This window comes from Scophthalmus maximus, chromosome 2, assembly GCF_022379125.1.
Source record: "Scophthalmus maximus strain ysfricsl-2021 chromosome 2, ASM2237912v1, whole genome shotgun sequence".
Classification (NCBI taxonomy): Eukaryota; Metazoa; Chordata; class Actinopteri; order Pleuronectiformes; family Scophthalmidae; genus Scophthalmus; species Scophthalmus maximus.
Window position 1 is genome coordinate 5665043 of NC_061516.1, and position 27865 is coordinate 5692907.

The following is a 27865-nucleotide window of genomic DNA, read 5'->3' on the forward strand; positions in this document are numbered from 1 at the left end:
GATAATCAATCAATGCAATTCCACTCCCAAACTTTGTGGGTTGTTTTTTTTTTTTTTTTTACCTTGCTTGACAAAATGATGGCAAAAAAAATCCCACAATAAAGACACTTATCGGCCCTTTCATTGAGGCAGATTTTCTTATTTATTGGGTCCATCTGGCAACGAACACGCACAAAAAAACCCCTTTTTTTAAGATGGGAAAGTGACATCCAACAGTCTTTGGCACTTTCTATTCAAATCAACAAACATGCATGTTTACAGAGATAACAATCTGTGCTTTTTCTTTTCTGTTTTTAAACTTAAAATATTGAAAAATACATTTAACGCCCAGTTCACACTACACGACTGTACGACCGATTTACCGCTCGCCAACAAATTCCGGCGCTCCTGTAAATTGGAGAAAAAAACAAAACGCAGTTCCTTTCTGACGGCCACCGTGAAAGTGGCAGACCATACCATATTATGGATCGCATACGTTCCCGTGTCCCTTCTCGCGTGATGTGCTTCCGTGACAAAAACGTACTTTGCACGGAGTACAAAGAGTACAGTGTTGAACGGCACGGCGGCCCAAAGCCTCGCGATTTTACAAGACGGCGCGTCGTCTAGTATTGACGGAGATCTTCGAAGAACCGTGTAGTGTGCCCGAGGCGTTAGTTTGACACCAACGGAAATTCACGACAAGCACATAACACGTCACACAGGAGGACCCCCCCCCCCCTTGTTTTGGACACTTTGACATCTATAAAAAAAAAAAGGAGAAAGGTAAAACTGACCCCTGCATATATATCTCGTGGAGGAAACACTGTTGATCGGTTGGCAGTTACTTCTTATGTGCTCCCAGTGGTGGACATGCGTTCCCCATGGATGTGGGTCCCTTATGTGCAGCGGTGGCCTTTGTGCTTGTGCATCTATGATAAAAACAAGTTCATTTCCTGTGCTCCGGTGGAATCCAATATATGCTTATATCAGGTGAGTGCTGATAATATATTATACCTTTTGTGTTATTAATATTACTGTAACGACCAGGCTGACAGTGCTTGAACACACTATATAACGCTGTTCCTGCTCCCTCTTTCCCTTTCCACCCTCGTTTTCTTCCCGGTCCCTGGTTCTGTTACGCCTGCAACTGGCCGTCACAACCGCCCGGTTGCCATCTCCTCTAACTGTCAAGTCGGTGTGGGTTTCTGTTGTTCGATGCACTGTCTCACAGTTGCAGCTTTAAAAAAAAAAAATAAAGCATTGGTTCTGCGGCACCGCAACAGAATATTTGTTCTGAATACATTTTACCTAACTGAAACATTTCCACTTCTAGGAAATGTCATTGTAGCTGCTGGAATTCAATAAGCCTTTTTAAAAGGACCAAAATTCAAAACGTTTTGCGCGGGAACAAGAAAAAGACGGCAAACCCAGAAAGATGTAGCTCATGTCCCAAAATTCTCCAAAACAGCAACGTCAACGTCTAAATCACAGTGGCGGTTTTAATCCGACGAGGCTCATTTTCGTTTGCATCAAATTCATCACTCATCACATCGCTCAACACTCGGTAGTTTGTAAACTATGTCGTCAAAGGGAAAGGCGATGGCAGTGGAGGAGATAAAGTAAAGCCTCATGTTGTCTGGTTGGTTTTTTGGGGGGTGGGGGTTTCCATAAGATTTCATAATCTAATACATATAGTTTGAACTCTACATGATTTTTACATTTGCCACCAACCCTTGGATAAAACAAAGTCAAGTTATTAACTTGATTCCACATATTGTTTTGTTCACATTATTATTAGTTCTTGTTGCTATCGTAACACAATTACACAATTTATTATTTAAGTTATTATCTGGCTTGTATGAGTAGTGTGGGGTGGCCAAAATTCACCAAGATCGTGAGACAAAGGGGCACTGTGATACGTACTGTGACACACCCATCAAATTATGAGGAGTCAGAAATTCCATTTTCAATTCAGGCTAATGCACCACGCTCTTCATGCTGCTAGGTCGTTCATGCAAAACTTGAAACACGAAATTGAACTCAAATATTCACTCAACACTGATGCAACGCGGGGTTGTTTTTTTAAGAAGCGTTCTTGTGTGCGAGGGACACAAGCAAACTCCAGTGGCACTCTCTCTGCACAAAGGATCCCACTGATGCTACATCATAAATTAAGTCGTCGTAATCGTGGCAATGTCTTGAATATAAAGCACAGAACACATCGATACAGCAAACAGTCCTTCGAGAGGCTGGATGCTACCCCCTTTATTTCCTTTTTCTAGTTAGAGTTATGATGAAAGTACAGTGTCACTTCACTGTTTGCTCTTTTCACGAAATTCTGAGTTTAGGAAAAACACCATACAATAATATGCAATAACGTAAATGTGACTTTTGGAGACTTAACATACAAACTTTTCAACATGCAATATTCAACAATTAAAAAATAACGTTTCTCTGGGATTCATCTTCTGTCCCAAGTTGCGTTGGTATTCCTCCGGGAAGAAATAGATCATGACTGGCATCGAAGTCCCCAACGTCCCCAAATGTTTTAGAGCGCAGTTGTCTAAGAAACGGGGCGGTTTCTAATCCTTTGACACAAATGAACATGTTACTGCCGCCATCTTAATACTTTTTGGAACACTTTGACACATTTCGGGCAAGAGCTGTTCAAAAAAAGTGACAGCCGTGACGGACGAAGAGGTTTCAGAAAACCTTTGAAACAACTGCTTTTTAACCAGTCAACCAAAGGGCAAGCATGAGGAACAATAACATGGGTAGGATTTTTTTTCTTTTCACCATAAAGCACGACAAATAAGATCATAGCAATATTAAACTTCATAAAGTGCAAGCCTACAATATCTTAATGGCCATAACTATCAACACTGGCAACGTGGAGGTTGCGACTACAATGAAAGTAGAAGAAAAAATGTAGACCGGCTCCCCCAGGTAAAAGTTAAATGAAAGAAAACAATGGCTGCTTTTCTTCTACTGCTCTTCTGGTCCTCGGGGAAGTTGGAATGTGAAAAAATGTCCAAAGAACACTCTGCTCTCATTTACACTTCGCTCCTGCTACATTTCAACCTCATGAGTCACTACACATTTTATAGACGTTTTTATATAAATACTGAACAAACGCATCCGTTAATGACACTCCAGCTATGTCATTAAACTGAAACACCTAAAGAGCACTCTTCCCATCATGCATGTAAAACTTGACATTTAAAGCCGACTTGGCTACTTCCTGCATTGCTGCATTGTTTTGGTCGAGGGCAGTGAACTGTGAGGTTCCAGTGTCAGCATCCCGACAATGGTCTGTGTCACTGGTGCAAGAAATAAATACTGCAGCAACACCTAATAAACAAACAACAACAACAACAACAAAAAATACAGAGCCGGGGAGGGTCATAAAAGACGGAATTTCTGACATTAAAGTCGTAAATTTGACGAGAATACAAGCTCGGATGTTCTCTGAGATGAAATTGACTCGAACGAAGTCGCAGATCGACGAGAGAAAACGTCGGAGCAATTGCGCCGTCCACATGCCGTCTCTCGTTCACCCCTCGCGCGCTACTCTGCAAACAGCGGAATTGTTGCGAGCAAGTTCAAACGAAGAGCCGTCTGGCTGTTTGTCTTAGTTTGCCACTAATCTCGGAATTCGGCCCGAGTCTTGCAAGCGTAGACCTCGGGCGCGCTCTTCGTTCTTTTCTAAACTTCGCCCAGTATTTGGACGTCAGGACCACGCATATTCAGTGAAAAGAGCCCCTCCAGCCCCCGACTCTTGGTCACAAAACAATTGAACATAGATTTCATAGATTGCAGACAAGTTGTATAAAACAAAGAGGCCTATTAAAGCTACATTTTTTCCAGACTTATTTTATGGTAAATTTGCGACTTGAACGTCAGAAATTCTCGAAACATCCCCCCCGCCCCCGTCCCCCAGCTCCTACACTGGCCCTAATACGCCGTCGTGATAAACAGTGCGTCTTCAGCTGGTTCCCTTTTTGGGGATACGTTAGGATGAAGAGCAAGAATTAAAAACACATGGAACAGTCCAGCCTGGCTAGTACATCCTTAGCAGTGCTGGACTGAATGACATAGTGACAATTTAGCTTTTAGCCATTCTAAGACCCCCTTAGCCGAGGCGCGGCTACAATTAAAAAGATTTAAGGGGATCATGCAGGCGGCTGTTTTGTGTTTTTGGACTCAATCCCACAGCAGTCCTGAGCCCATTGTTGAGGTGGTTCTCAGCAATTTTCCCGGCAATTTGGCCAATAGTCATCGTATCGGATGAACATCTGCTGATGGACACTGGTGTCTTAAAGCCCCTCTGCTTGTGGGTCGAAATGGAGGGGACAAGGGTACTGTAACTATTAATGAGAACTGGTCAGACCCCTTTTGTCTGTCCTGGTTTTCCTTTTTCTTTGAAGCACGAGGTAACTGAAGAATTTAGAGATCGTTAGATCCCGGGAACTATTTTTCTCTAAAGGTACGTTGCGCACGACGGATTCAGCTATGGCTTCAGCATTATTCTCAAGAACACCTAAGTCCACAAGTATACTTTGTCATTCACTAACCATCTCTCTTTGGGTGCTCTGAACTGAACTTTAGCTCTGAAGACTTCCGAAAGAAATGACTATGTTGTGCGATTGCAGGAGGTCTTTGATTCTGGCACCAGTCTGACAACAGACCGCTAAAAGTCCAATGAGATAGTGTTTTCAACTGCAGAGCACAACCCAAACAGAAACAGTATCCATCCATCCACCCATCATCTAGGAGGGTCGGGGGCTGGAGCCAAGCTGGGCTGACAATGTGCCAGAGGCGGGGTTCCCCCTGGACAGGTCGCCAGGCCATCACAGGGCCAACGGACAGTTCACTCTCTCATTTACACAGGTAGAACATGCAAACTCCACACAGAAAGGCCATGGATGGTTGGTTGGTCCGAACCTGGATTTGAACCAAGAACCCCTTCTTTTTTTTTTGCCGGCAGGCAAGTATACAGTATTCACACACAGAGACGGTACATGAATGAAACAAGTGCCGAGACAATCGCACGTGTATCCGCTACGTGACGTTGCAGACGAGCGCGGCGGCTGTCAAGAACGTGTTGGCACCACAGAGCCGTCAGAGCACGCCCGACCAAACGTCGCTGCGAGTTGCTTCGGCGCTGAGTTCGACACGAGAGAGAAAGCATTGCCCTACGTTGCAAGAACAGGAGCCCCGCTCTGGCAAAAAAAACTCCTTCAGGCATTTGGTGAGAGTGTTTCAGGACATGACTACGACTAGTGAACCAAAGGAAGTGAACATGTGTTCATCGTTGTTCAACCATCTTACTGTGTGGAACCAGCTGGCAACCTGCAACGCCTTATCACTGAGCCACAAAGCAAACCGCAAGCTCAACGCCTAGGTGCAACAACCTCCCTCTCCTCACTGTACGCCCTGTGAACGACAAGCTACTGTTGTGAGCAGTTCTTTTCAAAACTTGCAAAGAATCAGCTCAGCTCAAGACTGACTGAGAAGTATCATCATCACTACCACCTGACTCCAGCCATTGGGATATAGAGAGGTGTTCAGCAGTTCAGTACTCTCGAAGGGCATTTAAAAAGAAATTGAAATAGCCCTTAGTAGGAAAACGGCTGCCCCTCACTGGTGTGGACAGGACGACGCTTCCTGTGACCCACTTCACGGCTCGGTGAAAACTTGAGTCAACAGAAAGTGACCAACAATCTCAAGCTCTCAAGGGTTCTCGCAGCCAGAAAAGGGCCGTGACCAAGTGACGAATTCGTACCGAAAGTGCTTTAAGCTTGAGTTTCTTCATTCAAGAACAGATTGTGGCTGCTAAGGATTTGGATTCCCCCCCCCCGCCACACAGACAGACAGCAGGCGCCCCTCCACCGACCACTAATCAACAAGATTAAAATGTGTTATTTAGAATGGACGAGTGTCTGCGACATATTAAAAAATTACATGTGCAAATGGCGACAATCGTCAAAGGGTTCACACGTCATCCGACTAGGCCCACAGTGTTTCCGATTTACCTAGATCTACCTTACCTAGTCTAACCTCTCCCGCCAGGTGTATAATGCACACAATTTATTTTTTTACACTTCTCGCGATAAAAAATAAAAGATCTCTAACTTGTCGTTTAGCACCTTGGATCATTATAGAGCTGTGAGCTGTGTGCTCTTTGCCCCGCTGTCACTCTCTCTCGCTCCCTCTTTCCCCTCCAATGGCAGCGCCGGGATCGATCGCTGGGACACTTCGACTCTGTACTCAGCATCCAGCTTTGTTGTTGTAACCCTCTCTCTTGCCACTTGTTGTCAGCGCAGCATTTCTCACTTTTGAAACAGACAATGTATCATTTTTTTGTTGTTGGTCCAGTTACTGAAAAAAAGTCAGGCAGCATCTGTAAGCTTGACACAGTGGCTCAACGGATGGTGGGGTGAAGTGAAACCATGCACGGCACCATGGCTCCGGATCGAGAAGATGACGGTGTTGTTTTTCCTGTGTATTAGAAAGCAAGCAATCATATTCCCTTCGAGCAAAAGAGCCAGGAAGTCACACGCCGGTCCCGTCAGCGTGAAGGCGACTCGTTTCTGTGACTTATTCAACGGTGAATGTTGTCACTGAAAAAAAAGGGGTTGGTGTGCGGACCACATGTTCACTAGGTCACTTTCTGTCGTCTCAAATTAGAGAACGCACAGGCCCATGCAGCACATGCATCGGCTCCACTTTCAACCAACCACGTGCCGTTGTTAGATCGTGAGTCTGTTTTATATTCTCAAATGGGTGGGAGCCCCTTCTTTGTGGATAGAAAAAGGACACAAATGATACATCCGTTTGCATTTTTTGCATGCAGACTATGCACCGTGACGTGAGAAAATATTGAAAATAAATGCCACTTTCCAAATGCAAAAGGCTGCCAGTATGGATTGCTGGTGAACGGCAGAAAGGAGGAGTATGAAATCTGTACAACTGACGCCGTGCCACAAGAAGCGACGGAACACACCCTCATGCACCCCTGTCTGCAACGAGAAAAGCTGTTGTACAGCACAACACTCTTACGCAAGTACAAAAATCTAAAACTAGACGTCACATTTTTGGGCGAAATGTTTCACCTGGTGTGTGTGTGAACAATGTCCCGAACGTCGCACTTATTCAGAACATGAAGTGATGCACAAGCATTTTCTAAACAGCACTGTGTTCTCTCGGCGACAGAGCTCGCATGTGGACGGGGCCCCAGGATTTTTTTCCATTCTCTGTTCTGATAAACAAAGATTAATGTTATATTATTATCTGCAATTAGCTGCAGAATCATACCTTCTTTTGGACAGGGACTGGTGATTTGAAAAGGTTTTTGTTTTTTTTTTTGCAATATCTCATTCATTTTCTTTTATGTTTTAAATGATGTTTATATTTCCAAGGCAAGTCGCCGACACTTAAAAATGGGGAATTTACACAATATGAAACTCTCTGACTTAAGTGCTAGAGCATGTTAATGCTGCACAACATTTGCTTCAACACGTGTACAGTTGAACGCAAGACATGAACCTGTATGTGCTGAAACAGTGAATTCATTACCTGTAAAAAAAAAGAAAAAAAGAAAAAAAAAAGAGGTGCAACTTTGAGGGCTCTGGCAGTTGAGTCTGTATGTACATAAATGCCATTTTCCCCTACGCAAAGATATTAGTAGACTTCCAGTGAATCATCCCAAAAAAGGCTCTGCACGTCCAGGATGGTTGCCAGCTCCAATATATGCTTCTGCAGAAGGCTGTTCTCCACCGTGTCCTGTTTGGGCAGCTCGGGGTACGAGTCCGGGAAGCTCTGGGACTCCTGCGAGCGAAACATCAAATCATCGTCAACACCTCTGACACCATTGAACATCACGACACAGGCAAACCATCAGCAACTGGGACTTTTCTATCATTGCTGGTTGCCATTGAAGCAAACGTCACTGCTCTGGCATCAGACACTGGATATTAAAGAAGTGAAAATCGGACATCAGGATCTGGGACCTCCTTCACGTCTGCTTACCCCATCATAAAAGCAAAAACAAGGAATGCCCGTTCCTATGAATGAATCAGTGTTCAGCACGACACAAAGATATATGATGGATTTGGAATTGAGCAAATGATGCTGGTCAGGAAATGTTCGAGTCAGTGCATGTTTGGTCGTTTTCTTTTCAGGAACAGGTTTTTTGTCATGGTCAAAAAACGGAATGAGCTAAATTTTAAAAATGGTTTGATTTTCATTTCCTATTTTTGAATAACAAAAATAAAATCACTAGAAAACAAAGAAAACTTTTTTCTCATTCACAAGGAAACGCACAGTAACTGTTGAACCAGGTCCAGATGGAAGAGGTTTGAACCCTCCAATGTATTTTTGTTTTTTTTAGCTCCGGATCTACGACCGCGATCGACAGGTTGGTGACCGCTGCTTTTAATCCTTACATCTTCTTAGTAACTTTTGGTGCGCAGTAAACTCAAAGAAGAGATCTCCAAAATCAGTATTCTACCTTTTTCCACCCTTCGTCCAAAATGAAACGACATGGTCTCTCCCAAGAATTGAACATTTAATAAAATTGAAATGCAAATTGGACGGGGAGGCGGCACGGTGGTGCAACGGTTAGCACGGTCACCTCACAGCAAGGGGGTTCTTGGTTTGCATACCGGTTTGAACTCGTGTGGAGTTTGCATGCTCTCCCCGTTTCTGCGTGGGTTTTCTCTGGGTCTCCTACCACAGTTCTAAGACATGCAGATTGGGGTCAGGTTGTTTTGGAGGCTCTAAATTGACCAATCGTTGTGAATGGTTGTTTGACTCTGGATGTCTGGCAACATGTCCAGGGTGAACCCCGCCCCTCATCCAATGTCAACTGCGACAGGCTGACCTGCAAGAACAGTGGGAGAAACTTCCTAAATCAAGACTAGAAAGGGGTGGGTGTTACCTAAGAACGTAGATTTCCCATCCTGCCCTTCACCATATGATGCACTGTGGGCATCGAATACACACGACAGCTTCGTTAGGACAACGACAGCAGCGGTGACTTACCCGAAACAGTTTATGCAATCTCAGTGCAGCTGAGCAGAACACAAAGCGGATCAGCAGCAGTCGGAGGAACTCATCACCAAAGAATTGCAAAAAGGCTTGATCTGTGCAGACAATATTAAAGAAAAGACAATAACAGTGTTGAGCCGAGCAGCTGATTCATTGATCATGTGATTAAATTGGGCAAGAATGCCAATATTATTATTGTAAACTGAATATCTTCGGTCTGGCATTGTTGCCCTGATAAAACAATCAATTTTTTTTACCATGACTCATACTATATTTGACAAGAACAAACGTGCAAATACAAATAATGTACATGCAGAAATGAAAGAATCTGTGGAAGATGAGCTACTGTACCTATGGTCCGTGATCTAGTTATCATCTGCCCAATGTCATTGTAGACTTTGGAAAGGAACTCTTGAGCCCTGTCCCACAGTCCTCGTCGCACACTGTTCAAACCACACACAGAGGAGAAAGCCAAGAGTGGACTGTAGAGGAACAGAGTGAAGAGACTCCCGCGCTGACACTGATCTGAGCAGTTGAGAAGAGACGTGGTATGAGTTTCAAACATTTGATACATTTTCCCTCCAGAAAAACATATTATTATAATTATATTATTATAATACTTCGTATCACTAGCTATAATGAGTTTTGTAAGAAAATAATAATAACGGATCTGCTCGACAACCGGTGCCACGCGCTGCAGCAGTCAGAGTAGAGGCGACTCTACTGATCTCCACTACGATATTTTTTCGATCACATTCATAAACTGGCAGAAGCGTCGCCTATGATATAAAGGCTCAATCCCATTTCACCCCTTGCCAAACGGAAATTTTCCAGGCCCCCACTCCAAACGGAGGTCAGTGAGATATTTCCCAGAATGCCTTGCGGATCACTGGCAAGTCGGCTGAGAAAATGTCAGAGAAAAATCACAAATTTGTATTTTCTCCGTTAATAATAACGACAACCTTTGTTAGTCGCTTCAATGTGTTATGGCGCTTTTCTTCATAAAAGCCACACAAAACAAATTGCTTGTCGCAAAAAAAACAAAAACGCTAATCGCAAGGCAGCGTTTTGCATTATATTAGTACCACATTTGTAATGTTATTAACTACCGTGATGTGCTGTTTCGTAGTTATAAGACCACGGGGTATTTTCAGTGTGATTCACCTGCCCTGTCATGACAAACATACTGTAATTGTTTGCTATTTGAATATTCTGGGTATGTCACCATAGTAACTGCAACAGCGTCTTTAAAATGATGTCGCCGTCATTCCAGGCATGTTGAATCTCCGTTAAAAACACGCCGCGTCTGCCTACGTAAAGCCATCGGCGACTACTGACGACGTATCGCGTTCGAAGGGGGTGTCCCATTTCGTAGGGGTAGATTTTCAACCCCTTCCCCTTGTAATGGGGGAGGGAAAGGGGTAGGGGTAAAAATGAGTAATGGGATTGGGCCATAATCATCCCCAAGGTTGAATCAAACTAAATCACAAATCGGTGGTGTTAAAGTCGAAGTCGAGTTGGAATATATAATGCTTTGATCAAGTCTAGTCTGAAGTCAAATTCATGACACAAGCCAAACTCATGTGACAGGTCTTGGAGGAAGGACTAACACATTGTTCATTTTAGTCTTTTCGTGAACTTTGTCTATGAGACAAATAGAATATAGAATATCACCAGATGTATTCTTCGATGAAGTGTTGTTCTGCAGTAACACACCTTGTACACTTTTGGGATACACTGTAGGTGATAGTAGGCACACCAGAGGCTGGCCAAACAGATTTGTGAAATTCTATCGGGACAAACAGAAGGACATAAAATGTCACGTTAATTACAAGAACACACATTCACACTGTGATTATATCATATACAATATTTGGGCAGTTTGACCTACTGTCATTCAGGGTCTGCGCTTCAGCACATTCAACTTGAAGTGAAATATTTGATACTGCATTCAGAAAGTGAGCAAATACTAAATGTAGATTTAGTATAGCATAGTAGGTGAAATAAAAATATATGCAACAGAAGAAAAAAAGCTTCACAGCTCATGGTGCTTCGGTTATGGCTCGAGTATCTATGGTTGCCAATGGAACTGGAACATTTATTTCATTATTGATTGCACTGGTGATGGAAGCAACGGAATCAATCCAGAGGTATACAGGAGCAACAAAACTCAATGAGCGAGACAACAATTGGAAAAACGTGTGGCCACATTTTCAAAGGGAGGGGATGGAATATCCGTGAAAATGCATTTTCTGAGATCTCTGCATACTATAGGACAATAGGCACAAACTGAAGCTTGTATAGATCCAAAAAATAATTCATGATCATATGGTAGGGTTTACATGATATTTGCATATTGAATATCAATATTAAAGTATAAAAAAGTTTGCATTGCCTAATTTGGGAGAAAACAATGTGCTCCAATGGTACGCATCGCCCCGTCAAGGCTTAACATTTCAAGTTGAATGTGCTGTGGCTTAGAGTCTGAAGAACAAAAAATGTCAAACTGTCCGATTATTTACAGTCTGGGTTTTTTGGGGTCTGTTGTAACATTTTTACATACCTTGTAGGCCGTGCTGTTTGAAGAATCCACGATGACAAAAAGTGGCTTCCGGGTGAAAGGGAATAAGTCCCCTGGATGAAGGCTGCAATATCATAAACAGGTTGATATCAGGGACCTACATTTTCTATAATAACAGGCTAATGGATCGGTTGGTTATAATCAGCTGTTTCCCATGTTGATGTTTGTGTACAAAGGGTTGAATTTTGCTAAGTTTGAACAGAGAGTGGACACAACATAGACACTACCTCCTTTTCTTGTAATCCCCTTACACCTAATAATCAATTTCACAATGATCCCACCCGAAAAGCAGCCCAGCTCCATCCCCCCCAATTACAGGGGTTCGAAACCTTCTCCACTATCATTTAAAAAATTCTTGAAAAAATATTTTACTGTATCAATAGCTTATACTTCTTTCGCCTTGTTATGATGACTTTCTCTTTTCTTTTTCTTCACATTTAATTTTCTCTCCGTATTCGATTGTCCCTTTCTTTTTTTTTTCTGTTCATGTTGTATATTGTTGAATAATTGTAGGGAATCCAACGTGCCAAGCCCCTTGTGGGTTTTCTGGGTTTCCTTTGCATGTCCTTTTTTTTTGTTTCACTTAATGTCTCTTAAATGTATCCTTGTTGCTTTTCGATTTTTTATTGTTGTTTTTTTTTTTCCATGCGCGTAATAAATCAAATCAAATCAAATGTGAGAAACAACAGCTAGATGTAATTTATCACAAGAAGCAAGAGTTAGACATTGGTTCCACAAGGTGGGAAGGGATGAGTTTTTTGGATACACTTTCAATGCTTTCAGTAACCTATGAAAGCTTCAATTGCATTATCTCAATTTGAATCTTTACTTAAAAAAACGAAGGAAAAAAATTCTAATACATTTATCATGCAACTGATCAACTATGTGCAGGTAGTTTTCTCACCAGTGCATTTCTTTCTGGGCCTGATTCTTCTTCTGCATCGTCTCTCCATTCACCACATCTCTGTTTGTGTTTGTGAGAACTCCTCCAAAATCATATGGTCCTGCAGCAAACGTTAAGAGGATGAGAAACTAAATTCCCTTAACTTGAAGGGACATGATGAACTGTGTTGTGTGGACCATACATTTCATTGCAACTCTCTGCAACACCAGATACAACTATTAACCAGATACACCGTTGATTTTGGATAATTGGTTAAGAAGCAGAGATACCTGCAATAGATGCAAGCGAGCGAGTGACACCTGTAGCCTGATTCAAACACATGCTGAATATCCCAGGAGTCTTAGAGGAACCCAGGGGAGGTATTGAACACAAGTAGCACGATGGAGAAATAAGTTTACAGGTGGGTCCCCATTTGTTTGTTCAAGAGCTGTCAAAATTGAAGGAAAAAAAAATAATTGAATTGCCCGTAGCTGTGATTGTAAGTTTGGGTGTGAATGGTTGTACTGTGGCTAGTCTCCGTACGAGAGTCTCGATCTGAAACAGATCGAGACCCTGATAAATGAACCGGGGTAAAATACGATCAGGCCCACTTTACACACAGTGTGTGAGCAGTCAGGTGGGTTTCAATGCGAGGTGGCACTTAACAACCACATCATACAGTGTATTCCTAGATTAAGAGGCAAGACAGAAATGGACACTAGAGCCCGACCAATATGATATGTATTTTAGGGAGTACAAGATTCCCGATACCGCTACCTCGGGCGATATATATATATATATGCATGTATGTATGATTTTAAGATGTCGTTATAAAACCTCTATGAGAAAGAAATGTAATTGAGGCTTGTTATTTTAGTTTAACCATAAACTTTATCATAAAAAACAAATAAAAATTACAAATAAAACCAATTGCGCTAGCACGGCACCATCTGGCGCCGTGCTAGGTGGCAGCCTGTTGCAGCATGTGCTGCTGCTACACCAGAATTTCCCAGCTTGGGATGAATAAAGTATTTATCTATCTATCTATCTATCTATCTATCTATCTATCTATAAGTAGAGCTTTAATAAAGTAAAAAACATTTATTTTACCTAAAATGTAAAAACATAAATGCACATTTAAAGGCTCCATTGGAAACAATTTAGAGTTTTGTTCTTATTCCTAAAATTTCATAAAATATTACAAATGTGCGGTCAGTAAATGTAATTTTACCTTCGTAATCTGAAGGCCCAGTGGGAAAGACTCCAGTAGCTGATAGGTAAACTAGCAGAACGCTGTTGGCAGGCAATTCCTGGAAATTAGAGTAATAAAAAAAAGATGATAATATTGAAAAAGTACTGTGACATGTGTTAGATACAAGTGATACATATACAGGGATAAAGCAAAAATAGGATTTCTGGTGTAAAGGTATGGAGGGGTGGGGCGTTGGTTACCTTTACTCACTGTTACATGCCAGTTTTTCTACAATGTAAAGGTGCGCTAGAATGTTAATGCACAGTAACTGTGGTGGCATGTACACACAAAACATTGTTGCCAGCATGGCATTACTTATCTCTCATTGCAAGTCCACTCTCTATGACCCACATTGATCAAATCAAAAGCATCTTAAGGTTACCGATATCTATGAGTGTGCAATTTGGGCGGCTTTTCATTGAATTAAATGCCCCATATTGTCCCTTTCTGGTGTTTTATTTGAAGTTTTGATCCTTAAGAAGATATATTTTTTTAGTACCAAAAAACAGGAGACATTCATAGAGCGCTTACCATAGTCACACTGGTACTAAAAATAATATATATTGTTTGCATTCATTCAGATCATTAATGTTTTTATTTAGCCATTCATGTAGAACTTTAGACGGTGGGGCTGTATACACGACTAATCTCGACAGCCTTGCGTGTGTAACAATTAACCATTAATTTAAGTGATAGTATCAAAAATGCCTGTGATTTGAGAGATACTGACCTTAAAAGAGGCAGACAAGAAAGTGAAGAGCTGGCTGAAAGTCGGCTTGTACAGCAAATACTTGTGAGGATTTTCTCGTTTAGCTGGCTTCTCAATGGGTTCCTGTGGAAATATATATTTAGATTATTAGTACTTCAGTTCAAGTCTGTGAAGAACAGGGTCAACTCTAACCCATTTTCTATCAGGTGATAGTGTGTGCAAATGTTCATCCTCATGCTTGTCACCCAAAATGACCAACAGTGGGGAATGATGCATCTCACTCTGCTCACAAATACAGCACTTTTTACAAGGCTGCTGTCATGGGCCCAAACATGATGAAATAGAGTTGATTGCTACTGTCAATTATGAGACACAGGTTGTTTACTGTTGCTTTTGTGGAAACATTCTTCTCACGGTCATGGCATGAGATGCTTCACACGCCTGCGGAGCCTCGACACCGGCTCCCCGTCTGTCTGTGACACCAACCACATTTTTCTGTATGGATAATTTCAGCTTGTTCTGGAAACATGGTCACGTCTTCGTAGTAAATGGCCTCCACCTCCAAACACAGAGTACAATGTCCTTCATCCCCTTGCTTCCATACACCTCAGGTGAATAAGAGATCCCAACCACTACATTCCAGCTATATAGAGTGCTATTATTGATGTTAGCTCCTCCAATCATCATCACTGACCAGCACCCAATGGACTTGGCCGTTGTTATCAACTGTTCTTTGCCCCTCAGAATGCCGCTGTTGAATGCTTGCTCCACAGAATATTATCTTAATATCCTCAATCTGAAATTTTTCAGTTTCTAACCAAAACTTGGCAGAGGAATATGGATTGCAGCCCTCTAATTGAACTGTGCCCATCTGCTTGTACTGCAATCCAGTGGAAAGCTCTTCTCGGTCTGCACTGATATAGTGTCGGGGGGGGATTCCGTGTTAGTGCTGCTGGAACGTTGTGTACATTTGAACGCTGTGGATCACAGAATCATGAGTTTAAATTGTACAGCTTTTTTGCAGATCTTTGTCCTGTATGGAAGCGTATTGCTGCAAAGGCAGGAAAATAATAATTTATCAGTATCACGTTATTACGTAAAACGTTTATTGTTAGAATAATAAACTTTTCACGTTATAGCGTGAGAGTTTCAAGTTCTAACAATAAAGTTTCAAGTTATTTCGTGAAATTTTCCCCATTATAACTTTACTGCGGTGAAGTTGGACAGATGTTCAGATTCAGACTTTCCGGATCAATACCTAACAAGCGAAACGTTGTTAAAACACAAGCGCAGCCTCGTCCCATCGGTTGTACACTACTTTTCACGATTGCTTTGTGGGATGCAATGACTCACAACTCACCACTGTTCCTTGTTTGGGGGTCTGTGTAGCCAGGTTGACAGGTTCCCTCTCTAGGGTTTGAAGCATGCGGAACATATCTATGGTTAACTCACTGAACTTCACCTAAAAGAAGAGGAAAACAACGCTTACGTCAACGGCTGGAAGACATAAACATTTCAGACATTGCACTTTTACTGAGGAGACACGGGTCAAGTCTCAAAGTGCTTTACAATACAATTAATATTCACCCATTCACACACAGTTTTACACCCAACCTCTATATCTAGTGCTTTGTCTATCCGACATGCATCTCATTCACACACTGCTGCAAGAGTGGACAAGCTACGAATCGAACCACCGACCCCCTGATCTTAATACTTTTGAGGTGTTGCAGCCAGCAGAGAGCACTGCCACAACTAGTAGAATCCTAAATCAGGAGATGTAGAATGTACTATGATCAGAATCGCTTTGTCAAAATTCTCAACATGCAGTTAAGAAAGAGGAATTAAATAAGTATAAAACAGCAGAAAACCCATGGAGATGCAGAAGTTAATTATTTACAGTAATTTAAACAGACATCCACGTGCATTAGTATTTGGACAGTGACACTTTGTTTGAGATTTTGCCTCTATACACAACCACAATAGATTTGAGATGAAACAATGAAGATGTGATTTAAGTGTAGATATTAAAATATTGCATTAACAATTTACGTATTGCAGCCATTTTTGTGCAAGTCAATTTTATTTACAGGCAACCAGGGCTTTGAATTCCAAAGTTACTCGCCAATTTGTCTGGTGATGAATGGAGCAAACAACAATGCGTCTGTCTGAATCGGCTGCGGAAACGATGCAACATCAGCGTTTTGCCAGATTGGTCTGTTTTCCGCAAGAAATTTGGGCGGTTTTGTGTGTGTTTGACTCGGGAACGTATAATCTTCATCTGGTAACGCAGCTCGTGGCTGTCGGGTCGTGAGCGGCTCGTATTTGACCAAGAAACAAATACAAATTGTGTCATACATTTGTATGTATAAGATTACATACATATTATGCATGTAAATAGAATTCTGTGGAAAATCTGAAAGGCCGGTAACTTTAAAAATCTACCAGCCAGGTTGGCTGGTGATCAAAAAAGTTAATTTTATAAGTAGTTAGTCTGGGGTCTGATGAAAGATGAAACCCAGACAACTGAGCTGTAATAATGATTTTTATATTGTTTTTTTGAGAGCTAGCGCTAAACAAGTTTTGTTCAATAAGGCTGGTCAATTGTGTTGATGTGTAAGAAGCGTTGGACACTGTGATTAGAATTCAAATTAGCGGGTTAAAACCTGGTTGTTACAGTTGCCGATGATTAGTGCATCTGCAAGGATGAGTTGGCCAACCACCATGCCTTGTTCTAGTGGAGGCACACTTCCTTCCTGCAGCCGATGGCTGATGACGACGACGGCGGAATTGTTTTCATTCAGTACCATCACCGGATCGGCCTGTTTTGCACAAACACATGGGAGAGAGACACCGGGTTAGCTAGATTCTGTCCAGAAAATGACACTTTGTTTCACATGCTGGATAATGAAACGGTCAAGAGATGAGGGACAATACATGTGCAAGGTTTGAACGGGTGGTTACCTCTACAAAAGCTGCCACTTCCTGTAGAACCAGGTTCCACTCCAATTGATCCTCTGTGTTGAAGCGCTGTGTGTAATCTTCGATTTCCTCAGATAACTCCTGCAGGTAGCAGACAGGGGGAACGTTCCAGGCGCAGTTAGATATAATTTACAAATGCAAAGACCATGTTTCTCACAACTAGGGCAAGTCAAACTTAAAAATGTCTTCTATAAATTTGCACAAGGGAGGCCAACTTGCCCCAGTATTCTGTATATCAGTTTCAATATTTCACTAAGGGACAAAACAAAACAAATTCATTACAATAACCGTTGTTTTGTTGATTCTACCTGAGAGTACCCTGGGTAAATACTATATGTAGTGGGTAAAAAACATGTTTATACTAATTTGACACACGCAGGCAAATAAAGACTGAAAAACTGGTCCTCTTTGTGTCACTTTGCGATACATTAACAAGACAGAACGGACAATGCATTACACAAAATGGCTGATAACCTCGGACCAGTGATCATGCAAGCCCTGCTCAAACACAAGTTGTGTTCATTTTACAGTGAATGACAGTATAATGATGTGAATGAACTGGTTTCATTTAAGTTATAGGTCTTTTATCCACAGGTCTGTGTTGATTTAAACATAATTGCCAGGAACATTTCGGTTCCCTTACAGAACTGTGTTCTGGGTGTGGGGTGGGTGCAGAGTGGTAAAATTGGACCTGGACCTTCACAGGACACATGGTTTGAGGAGGAGATGTAAATGGAGGGAGTTTGCATCAGATGAAGAGGAGGGTAATTCATTCACTCCTCATTTTCTTCATTGCCTAGCCTCAGCTCGCAGCCTTGCCTTAGCATGGACATGCACAGCGTGTGCAAAGGTGGCATGAGGACACAACTGAACACACTTCAGAGCTGCCGTGTCCATAATGGCCATATTAACATGGCTAAAGCTGTTGGCAGTTTTCTGAATACTGAAACATTTTCCTCTATCCCAATGGTCATCCTGTACTAGGAAAAGGAGAACTTCAGAGTAGCTGTGCATAAATAATAACTTGCATATTATTAACATATTATTAATTATCCACTAGGGTGCCGAATCAGGAGCAACTGGACTCTGATGTCGTTTTTTCCAGTTGCTCCTGATTCAACACCCTCATGGATAACTATGATAACTATGAACGTGAAAATCTCCACGGACATATCAGTAATCAATTTTCAATTCCAGGATATCACGACAGCAAGTTTCGTGACTGACAGACGGACGGCTGGACGGACGGACGGACAGACGGACAGACAGATGCACAGATAAATGAACTTTATTGATCTTAAAGTGGGAAATTCCGGTGGTTACAGCAGCACCTAACAAAATGTAAACAATCCAAGAAATACAGTAAGAATCGCAAAATATATAAGAATGAGGAATATAGATATAAGAATAAATAGTCCAATTGTATGTAATATGCAATCAGTTACCAGAAATGTGCAGAAGAACATGGTAACATGCAGGTGCAATGTGCCGGGATCCGTGTTAAAACAGAGTGATGATAATAATGACCTGGATTGTTTTGAAACATTATAACAAAAGATCACTAATTTAGTATTTTTGCGCTTGTTGTGTCATCACATAAATCCTGCGACCTGTCGCCGAGAGACAGATAGACATCTGTGCTGGACGGGCAGTTGTAAAAATGTGTCTAGCAGAACGCATTGTGATGATCTATTCTTAAGATTGACAGCAGTCAGTGAAATTTCCACTTTGTTAACACTTTCTGTTCAGCTAGATGTGGCCAACAACAGAAATGATGAGGCTCAGGAACTATATCATCCATCCATCCATTCATCCATCCATCCTTTCAGGCCCAAATTCAGGGTTGGTAGCAGCTGGTCCCCAGCAACGTTTTCTAGCTCATGTGGAATTTTGTAAGAAAGTGGTCATGGCTACTGACAAGCTGGACATTCCATGAAAACTTAAAGCACAAGGCTGCCACAGGGAGAGTGCATCCTCCATGAGGTTCTCTGGATGACAAAGAGTTATGGCTGCTTGAGGATTAGTAAGCCAAGATGCTCTTTTTCATGGTCTTTTCCTGTCCTCCTTACAGGAATCCCATTCTCGTACTTCTTTTTGTGAGCTCAGCTCGACTGCTATAAAGCAGTGTCCATATCACGTAGTGAAACAATGAAATGAATGCAATGAATACAACATGAGATTCCAAGGAACTGTACGGGTACATTTTTTGTTCGAACAATATCCTGTAGTTGAAAAAGTTGCTTCCATACCTTAACCAAAACTTTGACGAGGTCCATCTTGTTCAGCAGTAAACAGACAACGATGTAGCGAGCGTAATATCGAAGCTTCTTCACAACTAATTCTGGTCTGATTAAAGACAAGAGAAGAGAAGAAATTCTTTAAGCAAACAAAACCAAGAGGTACATTTCATGATCATCAAGGCCAATAATGACGAAGTTGAGGATAACAGTCAGCATGTTGGTGTTTTTTTCCTTTTTTTCCCTGCTACAACTGGTCATCTTGAATTGAATTGAAATACATTTAAAAAAGAAAATTGAAATAATAAAAACATGTGAATCAAAATATATATATATGTATATATATATATACATATATATATATGCCTGCTGTGTACATCACAGCCTTTCACAATTTAATAAACATTTTTTTGTCCGGAAAGGAGTAGGAGAGGCAACATGCTTATCCAGTCCTACCCTCAAACTATACAATAATAATTTTAATAATAATCAATAATCAATTGCCCAACAATATCCCCATTAGTGTGCTTTAAATTCACCTTCCTCATTCCTTTATCTCTCAAAAATAATTTCTTTGTACAACTTTTTAAACTGTCCGATATTTTTGTTCTGTGATTCTTCATCCAGTCCATTCTACGAGATCACCCCACAAACTGATATGCCCATACTTTTAAGAGTGGTGCGCACACAGCGCTTTTTCAAATTAAGTCTTCCTCTTAAGTTATAACCCCCCTCTCTGTCCATGAACATGTTTTGTATGTTGCCAGGAAGTAAATTATTTCTTGCTTTGTACATCTGCCAGTTGGGCCGTCATAAATTTTACCAGATCCATGAATTTATGTGCATGTGACTGTAAAAAAAAGTTTGTTCGTGTGTTCTCTCTTTATCTTACTTTTCTTCCTAATTACAGTGAAACAGTAAGTTTTATTTCATTTAAAATTAAAAATTATTCTGATTTTTCAACAAATCCCATGTTGAGACCCAAAACGAGAGCGTATGACTCCAATAAACAAGCATTGTGTGAGTTTCCAAAAAAACTTACCTGTCCTCTTTATTAACCTGAAAATAGTAGGATCGCTGTCGGATGGCAGAGTAGAAGGAAAAGGCCTCATTCAGGTAACTTGTTTCTGAGGTACGAAGGCTGTCGATCGGAAATAAGATTAGATTAGGAAAAAAATGTGTTACTACGTCTGCAGTGGAGAACATTTCAAACAACATAGTTGAATTTCACCAAGTCCACCAAATTTGATACCTTTAACTTCTGTCATCCAAAAGCTAATCAGTTCATCCTTGAACACATTTTAGAGCACAAGATATTGCAGGACGTCCACACGGACAAAAAAAGAAGCTGAAAACCTAATAACTCAAACATGGCTGTCACAAGCATTGAGGCATGACTACAGACTTCTCACTGGTTTTAATAGACGGCATCATTTTTATGTTTCTGTAAGCAGTTTGTGAAGCGGCTTCTGAAAGGTGCAGTATAAATAAAATTATTATTATTATTATTATTATTACATGGAAAAATCTAAATTAAATTAAGGTCAAATGAAGACCCCTCACACAAAAAAGACATGTTGTCTTTCATTGGTAACACATGCCCAACAAAGTGCATTTAAAGGAAGACATTCAGTGTTTCCCAAAATGTGTTGTGTGTACCCCTAAATCTTAATCTTACAGAGTAGGGAGGTCCTAATCCAATTAATTTTTTTGCGCCGATCCCAATCAAAGTTATTGGATATTGTTTATCTGATTATACTTGTATCTGACAGAACAGCTGTAGCCTGCTTCATCTGGCACACGTCTTATTTTTCACAATAAGTAGAGGATCAGGGGTTGTTTTGGTTTGCAGAAATCAATTTTGATTCATTAAAAACCTTATTGTAAATAGTTAGCTGTTCACGGAAGATTTGTAAACTGACTGTTAATGTTCTCTCTCTCTATCTAATTTTTTGCTTTTCAAAGGAAGAAAATATGCTCTTTTATCCCATAAAATGATATATTTTGACCACAAGTTAAAGCATGATTCGTGTTATGGGCCAGGACTTTATGATGTTTTTTTCCCCCCCTTATCTGTTTATCCCACTATAAAAAAAGACCACTGTGAGACAGTGATGTGTGTGATTGAAATACAGTTTGACTTACTAATAATGGTAGTAAAGCTGTCCAATTTTGGATGCAACTTCCCCAATCTGCCATCTCTTCAAGCCATACCGACTGTCCAGAACCTGCCTGTCAATAAATACAAATAAAAACAACAACACTGAGCCCTAAAAACAAGAAATAAATCAACCAGTGTGACGGAACATCTGGTTAGTGACTCTTTGACGGACAACGGATGTAGATTCATTTGCATCATATGTGACGGCAAGACGGGAAAAAAAACCTGTGCTGCTGCTGAAATTTCCATAGTTTAGTGTAGACGTCGAAGGTCCGTCCAAAGTAGGACTGCCACTGCTTGTGTCCATACTGAGGAAGGTCTCTGCAGTTAAGAGCACAACACAGAACAGAGAAGGGGAGAAAGGAGAAAAAGTTTCACACATAACTAGGAATACATTGATATCAGCCCGGATAATGACTAGATAGATAGATCGGCTATCTGTGACAATGTGTTGAGTATAGATTACATAAAGAGTCAATGCAAAGACGCGACTAGACGCGTATTTGTGTGTTTTTGCAGCGTTACTTCAGCAGAGCAGCTCACAAACAGCTGTTCACCTGTTTAATCTAAAGTTCGGTTCAGAACCCTGAACGTGCTGTATCTTACGTTGTCAATACGGAACGGAACGCATTTCCAAACACTGCCCTAAACCACACACGCCAAGTGTCAGGCTGATAAGACGAACAGTTCTCGAGATATGACTGACAGGCAGATTTCTTGAATTATTAGCAGGATTAGTAAGAAGGTGTGTCCAGCAGTGGAGAGAAGCCTCTCTGCGGCACTTATACATAAAGGACAATTAACTTTGTTTCTTTGAAGAACACAATACATGTGTATGGTCGTGGAAATGAAATGAAAATCACAGCACAGACAGAATTATGGTCTTAAAAATATGAGGAAAATCACCTGATAAATTGCAATATCCTCAGGAAATAATCTGTTCATAATAAACAAATATAAAAATTGCTGCTTTTACTCAGAATTCCTGCAGGTACCAAGTTCAATATTAATGTTCATTTTAATGAATTGTTCATTTTCAGAAGTTAAAGAAAATTGCAGAGTTAAGAGATGATGAGCAGTGGATAACACCAGTGGGAGGCATACCCCCTCTCTACATTCAAGGTTAGACTTAAAACCTTCCTCTCTGATGAAGATTATAGTTCGAGCTGCTCAGGTGAGTCCTGAACCATCTCTTAGTTCTGCTGCTATAGGCCGAGACTGCTGGGGGAACTCCCACCATGCATCTCTCTCTCTGTGTGTCTGGTTCTGTTGGAGGTTTCTCTCAGACCAAAAAAAGGGAATTTTTGGGGTTAGGATTAGGGTTAACCCCTAACCCTAATCCTAACCCCTAACCCTCCATGCGCTCTCTGTGATATTGGGATAGGTGGTAGGGCTCAGAGGGTTGCACCGCTGACTTTTGTACAGAAGGTCATGCTTCAATTCCAGGTCATCCCAGTGTTATTACAATAATAATATCATAATATTGTAAGGTCTCACTGGTGCCTCGCCGGTGCCTTGAGACAATATATGTTGTGATTTGCCGTTATACAAATAAAATTGAATTGAATTGAACATACTTCCTGTGGATACTGGCCTTGATTCTTTGTATATACTGTAATTCATGTGCACTGCATGTATATTATTTCCCAAAAGTAGCCCCTGGTAACGAATGCTTGCTTACAAAATGCAGCCCATCAGATGACAGAAAACAGTGAAAGTAAAAACTGACCTTAACCCATTGAAGAGTTGTTTGGACTTGTCCAGAAGGTAGCAGAAATCTGTGACGGTCTTCCTCTCACCTAACGGTATATCCTCCTCAGTCTCGGCTCCAGTCATGACATTGACTTTTCACACCTAATCATAAACAAAAACATCACTATATAAAGACTGTGAGGAGAAGTGACAATGTTCTAAAAATAATGGTTGGTTAATTTCGGAGCCTGAGGCAACCAGACCAAAGTACCATTTATACTGGTTTCGATCGTCGAATTTGTTCATCTTGTATAATGAGAAATACATTTCAAAAAGTAAAAAATACTAGTGATGTCTAACATGTTGCTTTCCATACTGTGCCACTACAAAGACGGAGCTGGTTTCCAATGTCTGAGTGTCTTAGAGGTGCCCTACTTAAATGAGCAGAAATAAGAAACGTCACATGGTCTCCCTTTTTTAGCTTGACCTGGAATGTCCCAGATTTCATTCTGATCGTGGCTGCAACCTCCAGTTTGCTGAGATGAATGTGAAATAAGATCAAGGCAGCACAGGCAGGTCACAAGCTAGGGCCTAATTCAAATAATGTGCAACCAGTTGACTAATCTGTCAAATATCTTCTCGATTAATCGATTAGTAAAATGACAAACTGGTGAAAAATGTCAATTGTGTTTCTCAAACCCCAAGATGATGATTGTTCAGTCTACAAACCAAAGATATTTAGTTTACTATCATAGAGGAGCAAAGAAACCAGAAAATATTCACATTAAGGAAGAAGAGACCAATTCCGATATCGATATTTGGGAGTACAAGATTCCCGATACCGATACATCGGACGATATATAATTTTTTTAAATCTGTCGATGATTCCTAAGATGTCGTTATCAAACCTTTATGACAAAGACATGTAATTGAGGCTTGATATTTTTGTTTAAACATAAACTTTATCATAAATAACTATACATTGAGAATACAAATACAAACCAAATACATATAACTCATAAAAAACATTTTTACAGAAAATGTAAAAACATAAATGCACATTTAAAGGCTCAAATCTGTTGGCCGATAATATCGGTCGGGCTCTTAAAATTTGGCCGATACTGACATGTCTGTGAAAGGCTAATATCGGCCGATATTATGGGCCAACAGATATATCAGTCGGGCTCTAGTATGGACACTGACGACCCACATACAATTACAAAAATATCATTCTTTGCACGTTAGCCGGTGTTATGGCCCAACTGATTTTTACGTTAACCGGTTTCAATACTTAACAGCTGCAGATTTCTTCAGTCATTCACAAACATATTAATGTCAGTTTCCATGACGCATCTCATACTGTGGCGAACATGATTGCACAATTTCACAGCCACCTACGAAAAATATGCATTTAAGTAAATATCACTCTTGCAAAATCGCATGGAGCTGGATTTGACCTCACCACATCAAAAGTATTAAAACCGAAAGTGCCCGATAATCACCGTGAGCAACGCCCACTCTTTCATACGTTTGTGTCCATCACATATTCATAGATTATGGTTACCTCCGGCTCATTTCAGGAAATACCTGAATTTATCAAGACTGTTTTCTCGAGGCTCACGCCACATTACACAGGGTTGCTGTACATTTTTCCAATTCCAAATTCCAGACTCAAATTCCCTTCTCTGTACATTTTTCTGACCATATTTGGCATCTGAGTACAAGTAGCTAGAATAGATGTTTATTAAGTAAATATTATGATGTAAATAATTATTATATGTTATTTTGTATAAAATGATTATATAAGTTAATATTATTATGTAAATAAATCATTTTTAAATCCAACTGTAAACATATTACATTCTGACTGTGTTGCTGGTATTATTTTGAACCTCACGGTTTCTCCAGAGAGTTGATATTGAAATATTGATACTTCCAAATCCGACGTCACCTGCTCTGGGACTGAGTCTCATATCAAAAGATTGATAATCAAACTCAGTAGTTTTGGGTAAACACCAGTACCAAGTAACTAACTACCACCAGGATCATCTAAATAATATCCGGTAGATAGGAACTACTTTTCCTTCAGCCTGTCACAGTCACATGTGAACCACGACTCTGTAGATACAGTAGTGACAGTGGCAGGTACAAAGTGCGTTGCTATAGCGACGTTTATCACGGACCGTGGGGAAATGATTCACAGGACTAATGAGAGATTGAGACGGATCCTTATGTTTTCTAAAATCTTTGGATTCACGTCTGTTTACACAAATATTTTTTCATACCCCCTTTTCCTTTTTCCAGAACTGGAAATTACTAAAAATTCCACACTTTTCCATTCTGCATAGGAACCCTGGTTACAGCCATAGGACGAGTAGAATACAAGCAGTATTGGTTGAAGCCACTGGAAATAAACTTTCTAACGCCTTTACTTGCAATACATTTTTGACTGATAAGTTATGATAGTATTTTCGGTCGCTTAGTTTGGTGTAAAGCTCTTAAATGACACGGTATTGACGAGCAATCAATGGGAAATTAAGAGGTGTGAGTGATGTCCATGCCTTCAGTACAGTATTCTGAGAACCACCAGGACACGGTCGGGGATGGTAATAAGTGGTGCATTGTTTGAGAAACAATATTTAATATTAAATAATAACTGGAGCCCAAACGATATGTCTGTGAAAGGCTAATATCAGATAAGAAAAATCAGTTGGGCCACAACACCGGCTCACGTGCAAAGAATGATATTTTTGTAATTGTATGTGAGTCGTCAGTGTCCATACTAGAGCCCGACTGATATATCTGTTGGCCGACAATATCGGCCGATATCAGCCTTTCACAGACAAGTTCGGCATCGGACGATATTTTTAAGAGCCCGACCGATATTATTGGCCAACTGATTTGAGCCTTTAAATGTGCATTTATGTTTTTACATTTTAGGTTAAACAAATGTTAGTTTTAAGTTCTATGTATCAGGTTTGTATCTGTATTCTCAATTGATAGTTATTTATGATGAAGTTTAGGGTTAATATAAAATATCAAGCCTCCTTCACACGTCTTTGTCATGAAGGTTTGACAACGACACCTGAGGAATCAGTGACAGATTTTTTTTTTTTTTTTTAAATGTATATATCGGCCGATGTATCGGTATCGGGAATCTTGTACTCCCAAATATCGATATCGGTAATTATCGATACCACCCCGCCGCCGCCACACACACACACACACACACACACACACACATTGACTGGAGACAGACGTGTGCATAGCGGAGACAGCCAGAGGCTGAAATGTGTCTCCTTACCGCGCGTCGATCAGCAGGGGCTCCGCCGCGGAGATGCTGCTCACGAATCCGTGCACAAGCCTCGACGAGCTCTGTCGGCGGAGCGCGACCTCCTTCGCATCTCACTGAGTGTGACCGAGCGGTGGTCCTCGGTGGACCGAGCGGTGGTCCTCGGCAGCGGGGGGCCACGGGTCTCGTCTGCGGGAGCCCAAACGCTTCTCTGTATGAAGGTTGCTTGTTCTGCGAACGGCGCTGGGTGGTCGTGGTGGTGGGCTCCTCCGGTCCTCCGCCCCGGTACAACAGGCTGGCAACTTCCGGGTCAACATAAAAATAAAAAAAATAGAATAAAAAAAAGATTCTTCTTCTAATGATTTTCCGACACTGTAGCGCGTAATCTTCTTCTCCTTCGTCTTCTTCGTCTTCTTCTTCTTCTTCTTGTTTTATGGCGGTTGGCAAAAAAACGAAACGGCGCATTACCGCCACCAACCGGTGAGGAGGGTGGATCAGAATCACGAGGAGAAATGTTCTGTGAGGTGGAGTGTTTTGTACGATGTGAAATATCACCGCTTTGTCATAAATCCTCATGCACAAAACCGTACACGACAACGTTGCTCGGCTCTGGATGTCTGTTATCGATTAATCAGACATCAAATGTATTGATCTTAATACGAGGATTTTATAGAATATGTTGCATTGCTGTAGGATTAAGTAGCGAACTAAACAGCTGCTTGGGCCCCCGTGGCCACCAGGGGGCCCCCCAAGAGCACTTGAAATGTCCCAGAAGAAAGCTTGACTTTTGTGTGTGTGTGTTGGGGGGGGTTATGTTATATACATTTTGTATTTTGTCAACGGGCTGGCAAGCTAAAACTGGTTTAAGAAATTCCCCGCTGCCTCTGTCAGGGGTCACGTTCATGCTCATGCACGCGCAATGTTACGATGGGCAGTCGATTTTGTTTGCAGTTGGATTTTCGATTGTCGTGCAATTTTTCAAAGCAAAAGCAATTCAAATGTCAATTAATTAGTCAAATTGTTTAGTTAATTAACAATAATTGCAT

General features: G+C 41.0%; 1 protein-coding gene across 4 annotated transcripts; it reads right to left on the reverse strand.

Moving 5' to 3' along the window:
• Positions 1 to 118: 118 nt before the first annotated feature.
• On the reverse strand, positions 119 to 27235 carry scai (suppressor of cancer cell invasion). Of its 4 annotated transcripts, XR_004790128.2 has the most exons (18): positions 26832 to 27235; positions 23565 to 23689; positions 22061 to 22156; positions 21820 to 21906; positions 20717 to 20815; positions 19687 to 19783; positions 17420 to 17518; positions 17122 to 17277; positions 15816 to 15917; positions 14477 to 14578; positions 13726 to 13804; positions 12516 to 12615; positions 11594 to 11675; positions 10705 to 10819; positions 9382 to 9555; positions 9025 to 9125; positions 8646 to 8863; positions 7687 to 7809 (listed from the first exon to the last, which is right to left on the reverse strand). XR_004790128.2 is itself a non-coding variant. In XM_035625291.2 (17 exons), the coding sequence occupies exons 2-17, from the start codon at positions 23669 to 23671 to the stop codon at positions 7663 to 7665; spliced, it is 1701 nt and encodes a 566-aa protein (XP_035481184.1). In that variant the 5' UTR covers positions 23672 to 23689; positions 26832 to 27235; the 3' UTR covers positions 119 to 7662. The 4 variants fall into 4 exon arrangements, 3 of the variants coding, with proteins under 3 accessions (XP_035481184.1, XP_035481183.1, XP_035481185.1); XM_035625291.2 differs by lacking the exon at positions 8646 to 8863 and having other exon boundaries at positions 119 to 7809; positions 10747 to 10819; XM_035625290.2 differs by lacking the exon at positions 8646 to 8863 and having other exon boundaries at positions 119 to 7809.
• Positions 27236 to 27865: the final 630 nt, after the last annotated feature.